Source organism: Anastrepha ludens, chromosome X (genome assembly GCF_028408465.1).
Source record: "Anastrepha ludens isolate Willacy chromosome X, idAnaLude1.1, whole genome shotgun sequence".
NCBI lineage: Eukaryota > Metazoa > Arthropoda > Insecta > Diptera > Tephritidae > Anastrepha > Anastrepha ludens.
Genome location: NC_071503.1, coordinates 79,554,418 through 79,560,778, shown reverse-complemented (window position 1 = coordinate 79,560,778; position 6,361 = coordinate 79,554,418). Strand labels below are relative to the sequence as shown.

Sequence of the window (6,361 nt, the reverse complement as noted above, 5' to 3'; positions counted from 1 at the left end):
ATAAATTGTTTGCGGAAGGGGCACTCAGTTTCAAAGTGCAAAGCGGATCGGTGTCGTGTTTGCAACCGTTCGCATCACACGTTGCTGCACCAGTACCCTGTATCCTTTGCAACTGCACCACAACTTTCGACCTCGCATGCCATGCACACGACGAGTACGCCAGATCGGGTTATGTTGGCTACAGCCGTAGTCAACGTAAAAGGTAGCTCCGGAGAGTACCTTGCTGCACGAGCCTTGCTGGATTCTGGATCTCAGGTGAATTTCATGACAGAGGATTTGGCGCAGAAATTACGAATTCGTCGCGAAAGTACGACCTTAAATATTATCGGCATCGGAAATGCAACCAAAAAAGTAAGGACGAAATTAAATACGTTTGTAAAATCGCGGGTCAATAATTATGAGTTTTCGGCACAGTTTTGGATAATGCGATCCATTTCAGCCAGCCATCCAGATCGTAACGTAAATATTAATGGCTGGAAAATTCCTAAAAACATTAGCTTAGCGGACCCAGAATTTTATAAGGCTCAAAAGGTAGATCTTTTGTTAGGTGCTGAAACATTTTTCGAGCTTTTAGCTGTAGGCCAGATCAAGGCCAGCCCCAATCACCCAACATTGCAAAAGACACTTTTAGGCTGGGTTGTGTCTGGCAAATACGCCTCCAACCAACGTCCTCCTCCCACAGTCAGTAGCACATTATGCCATACTGAACAAAATCTAGCAAATATAGATTCCATTGTCCAAAGGTTCTGGGCGATGGAAGAAATACCTTCAGGGGCTAGTTCGACAAAATTCACACCTGAACAAATAGAGTGTGAAAAATTTTTCGTAAAAACTACTAAAGTTTTGCCTTCAGGAAGGCTTCAAGTAAGACTGCCTTTCAAAGATGACCGTAAGTTACTCGGTAATTCCTATGAAACCGCGTCTCGGCGGTTTCAGGCCCTGGAGAGAAAGACCTTGAAAGATCCAGAACTTCGTCAAATGTATCTGGACTTCATGAATGAATACATCGAATTGGGTCACATGAGCCCAACAAATAATAAGATCCCGAGTGAGCCACACTACTTCATTCCGCATCAATGCGTTCTTCGGCCTGAAAGTACGACGACTAAATTACGTGTTGTTTTCGACGCATCAAGTCGTACCTCTTCTCAAATTGCGTTGAATGAAATCTTGATGGTTGGGCCGACCATTCAAGAAGAGCTGTATTCAACACTTCTTCGTTTTCGTTTGCATAAATATGCATTTACGGCGGACATTACTAAAATGTACCGCCAAATTCTCATGCACGAAGAAGACAAAAACTTTCAGCTTGTAGTGTGGAGACGGCATCCATCTGAGCCACTTCAAATCTTTCGACTTAACACCGTAACATACGGCACTGCGCCTGCTCCATTTCTCGCTACACGGTGTTTACAAATGCTCAGCGATGCCAATACACATATGTATCCACTCGGCTCAAAGGCAATAAAAGGAGATTTTTATGTAGACGACCTGCTTACAGGATCCGATAATTTCGAATCTCTAGATCTTATTAGAAGTGAGGTAGTTAAAATATTAAACTCGGCAGGATTCAATTTATCTAAGTGGTTTTCAAATCACCCATCATTTTTCGATTGTGAGAGTTCTGAGAAGGCCTTAAACTTCAATCACACAGACTCCACAAAAACACTTGGAATCCATTGGTTGCCGAAGGAAGATTTGTTTCGGTTTGTCTTAAATGACAACTTTACCAGTTTACGAGCCACTAAGCGAAACATATTATCAGTTTCGGCTCGTCTTTTCGATCCTCTTGGCTTACTTGCCCCACTAGTTACCAAAGCAAAAATCTTATTGCAAGAGCTTTGGCTGCAAAAACTAGATTGGGATGAGTCGATTCCATTGCACCTCGACACCAGCTGGGAAAATTTCAAAGCCAATCTACTGCAGCTACCATCAATAAGCATTCCTCGGTTTGTACACACCGAGTCGAGTGCAAGCTGCCAAATTCATGGCTTTGCCGACGCCTCAATACGAGCGTATGGCTGCTGTATATACATACGTAGCCATTCGGCTGGTGGAACGAAATGTACGCTGCTTACTGCAAAGTCTAGAGTGGCTCCGCTGAAGAATAAATCTCTTCCGCGTCTAGAGCTCTCGGCAGCCCACTTGCTGGCCAAATTATGGTCACGAATAGCGCCAATGTTGAGTCGGCCAATTGAAAATATAAACTTCTGGACAGACTCCGAAATTGTTTTGCATTGGATCAAAACGCATCCATCTGTAATACAGACCTTTGTTGCAAACAGAGTGTCCGAAATCCAAGAGTTGACGGATAAAGCTACTTGGCGACATGTGCCAACTAAGCAAAATCCCGCGGATCAAGTGTCTCGGGGTTGTAACGTGGACGAATTGAATAATTCTATCTGGTTTAGCGGTCCACAGTTCCTCCTAGAAGACCCTGCGTTATGGCCAACAAACACCCACTTCCAGCTCTCTCCAGGAGACGAAGCATTAGAGAAGAAACGGAACGCAACAGTTTTAGTTGTTCAAGCAAATGAATCGCATCCAATTATGGAACTCACCAAAAGAGTATCTTCTCATCAAAAACTGCTTCGTATTGTCGCTTGCATATTAAGATGGATAAAACGCATTAGAAACCCATCTGCGACATTCACACAAATGCTGACGGCTGAGGATATTAAATTAAGTTTCCTCAAAGTCATTCAGGTGGTTCAACATGTTGAATATGGTGAAGAAATTATGAAACTCACCAAAGGAACCACCCTACCCTCAAGTTTGCAAAAACTTAATCCATTTTTGCACAACTACTCGGAATTGTAGCTGTCGTTTAATTTACTCCGAGTAGGAGGCCGCCTATTAAATGCGCCTCTCCCATATGATGCCAAGTTCCCATTGCTCTTAAGCAAGAACTCGCACTTCGTTACCACATACTTACGGTACCTACATTTTCGAAATCACCATGCTGGAGCAAAGGCATTGGTAGCGCTTCTCCGAGACCGCATTTGGCTGGTCAATGCTCGAGAAGCTTGTAGTCGTACCGTTCGAAACTGCACACACTGCTTTCATTATAAGCCGAAGCTGCAAACCCAAATAATGGGAAATTTGCCTGCCGATAGGCTTCGTGCACTACGACCCTTTCTAATATGTGGAGTAGATTTTTGTGGTCCCGTATATACTACATTGAAAATACGTGGTAGACCCCCAGTAAAAACATATATCGCAGTGTTCGTTTGTTTCACTTCAAAGGCAGTACATTTAGAACTAGTAACAGACTTGCCTTCTAATTGTTTTATTTTCGCCCTAAAAAGGTTCATTGGACGCCGAGGAATGCCGCGGAAAATATACAGCGACAACGCCACCAACTTCGTCGGCGCCGATCGCAAGCTTCGCGAGCTGAGGGATGCTTTCGAGGCCCAACAACCGGAAGTACAGAAATACGCAACGGACGAAGGATTCACCTTCGCCTTTATACCACCCAGGGCACCGCACTTCGGCGGGTTATGGGAGGCGGCAGTGAAGTCCGCCAAACACCTTCTCGTGCGCGCAATCGGCAACGCGCTACTCACCGCCGAAGAACTACAGACGCTGCTCGTCGAGGTCGAGGCCGTACTCAACTCGCGACCCCTGGTACCACTGAGTCAGGACCCGAACGATGGAGAGGCCCTAACACCAGCGCACCTACTAGTTGGGTGCCCCCTTCGAGCGCTGCCACCAGCCCAAGTATCGATGGACCCAATGCGTTGCTGCGACAGATGGCAACTTGTCTGTTGTCTCAAGCAACAGTTTTGGCGACTGTGGTCCAGGAACTACCTGTTGGGTCTTCAACAGAGGAACAAGTGGTTGCATCCGAAGCGCAACCTCGAGCTGAACGACCTCGTCCTGGTTCAGGAAGACAACACACCACCGCAGCAATGGGTGCTCGGCCGCGTCGCCGCAATCGTAACAGGGCAAGACGGCAAAGTCCGCGTAGCAGACGTGGCAACCAAAGCGGGCGTAATTAAACGCCCCGTTCACAAGCTCGCCGTACTGCCATCAGACGTTGAAGGACCATGAGCCTTTCAAGGTGGCGGTGTTACGCCAAATGGCTTAGAATTTTAATTATTAATTTAATTTTATATATTTAATTTAATTTTAATCATTATTATCATAATTTGTTAAATTCCATAATTTCTCGTAACGTTTCAATATTAAGCTTACTGTTTTCTAAAAATACTGTTCAATTTTCGTATATGAATTTAAAAATAGCACTATATATGTATAAACACCTATATTACATAAACGTAACAGAGCAATACATATTTACTCCAATTACATAAATTTGAACTTAATCCGTTAGGCCAAGACACTATAAAAACTCGAATTCAGAAATAAATAAATCACTTGTGAAGTTACCACCGAACGCGCTCGCATCTTTTTTTAACAGGCAATTATATTCGCGCATGTCCCACGAAAAATAATTTCTCATCTCAAAAACGCTTGAGATTTTTCACTTAGTCTTGGGAAAATGTCTTTCAAGCGGTTGAATACTGCTGGTCTTTTTGCGATACATTTCAAAAAATTTTTAGCAATGCCAAGTTTAATGTGGAGCAACGGCAACAAAATTTTCATTTCAGGAACAAGACTTTCGTGTAGCCTATTGTCATTAAGCCATTTTCGCCCAATTCGACTACTCCAGTTATGTTGTTTGTACTGGTTTCTTCCTTTAATACCTTCTCCGTATCGTGAATCCCAATCGCACAAAAAACACGGATATTTTGGGCGGCCAGATGCTGTTAAGCCTGTAATCAAGGAAACTACTTTGAGGTCGCAGCAAATGGGCCATTGGTGTTCGTTATATTTGACTACTTCCAGAATGTCTTTCAATTTATCGAAAGTTTCACTAGTGTCAGTGCTATACGCAATCGGAACAGAAGGCATTCTATTTGTATTGTGCAAAAGCACAACTTTTAAGCTGATTAGTGAACTATCGATAAAGAGACGCCAATCAACTTTTTTATAGGTTAACCCTATCGCCTCCATTAACTTTTCAATATCGTTGCAATAAGCGAAATTTTTTGCATCATAGACATTGAAGAACTTTTGTAACTCTTTTTGGCGTTTTCGATATGCTGTTACTTTTGTACCTTTCGTCAGAAAATTATTTCCTTTCAAAAATGAAGCCAGTCGTTCTGATTTTTTCTGAGTCAAACACAAATTTGCAACAATTTCATCCAATTGGTTTTGTGTTATTAGGATTGGCTCCTTTGATGTTTTATAGGATGTACCTTCACCAGGGTTGAATTCTGAGGAGAAATCCATGGGTGTAGCAGCGGTGGTTGTAGTACTGATACCTGTTTGAAGATCAGTACTTCGGTATGTTGGTACTGGAACGAATTCTGAGTGCGGTAATGGTAATTGGACACTTGACACTGCTACATAAGTTTTATTCTTTGTTTCCCTTCTATTCAAAGTTTTATTGTAGTTGGTACATCCATAGGAATTTTCTTCTTGATGTGGGCTATTATCTGACCACATCATTGGTACACCAAAAGGCATAGCCTTCTTCTTTTCACTTTTCCATTGCATAAGACTTGAATAGCAATTAAAGCAAACTTTTTTAGGGGCATAGTTTACGTCATTGATAAACTCTTGCGAGAAATATTGTCTATAGATTTCCAAAAAAGAATCAGTCACATTGCCGCATTTTTCATCGCTTACTATGAAACGTCCATAAATATTACAAAAATGGTTCATTTTACATGTTGGTTCCGACATTTTTAATACAATATATATTATAGAATGTTTTCTTTTGTTATTTTTATGAAACTGATACACTTAACTTAAATCACTCACAAAATGAAATAGGTTCCAAAAGAATGAATAGCAAATTTTATCACGACCGAGCGAAAATTAAAAGACATTAGCTTCGGCTGAGTTTCGAGTCTTAACTGAATCTTTATTTTTGAAATTAGTTCGCATGCAGATTGTTAAATTTTTTAGTTCTCCTGCTGTTGTAATTTGAAAGTTTCCACTCTTGAAATAGCAAGTTGTAAATAATAAGGTCTACAAGTCGCAAAACGTGCTTAAATGTCGCTATGCCAGTAGATTATGATCATGGCAAGGGCAAGTAGTAAACAATTCGCCGAAATACCTGTACCGGACTATTTGGACCCCCTCTCCTGTCGGTATGAATATTGTGTGGGTCATAGTATGGCAAATGGAATTTTGTTTTTTTCAGTTGTCTGCCGACTTTTGCTAAGAGCACTGCGTGCTTCTTTTCTAATACATTATAACCGTTATTTAATCAATAAATATTACACTTAATTAAACTGTTGTTTCAATCATTTAAGAAACTGAGAAGCATATTATAGACCACACAAAA

At 41.7% G+C, this 6,361-nt stretch overlaps 1 protein-coding gene across 1 annotated transcript; it reads left to right on the top strand.

Moving 5' to 3' along the window:
* The first annotated feature begins 3,327 nt into the window (after window positions 1–3,327).
* LOC128870245 (uncharacterized) lies at window positions 3,328–4,053 on the top strand. The gene has a single exon (XM_054112846.1). It carries the CDS (start codon window positions 3,328–3,330, stop codon window positions 4,051–4,053), a length of 726 nt encoding a protein of 241 aa, XP_053968821.1.
* Window positions 4,054–6,361: the final 2,308 nt, after the last annotated feature.

Coding starts and splice junctions, on each gene's coding strand:
- LOC128870245 (XM_054112846.1), top strand. CDS start 3,328: ATGCCGCGGAAAATATACAGCGACAACGCCACCAACTTCGTCGGCGCC.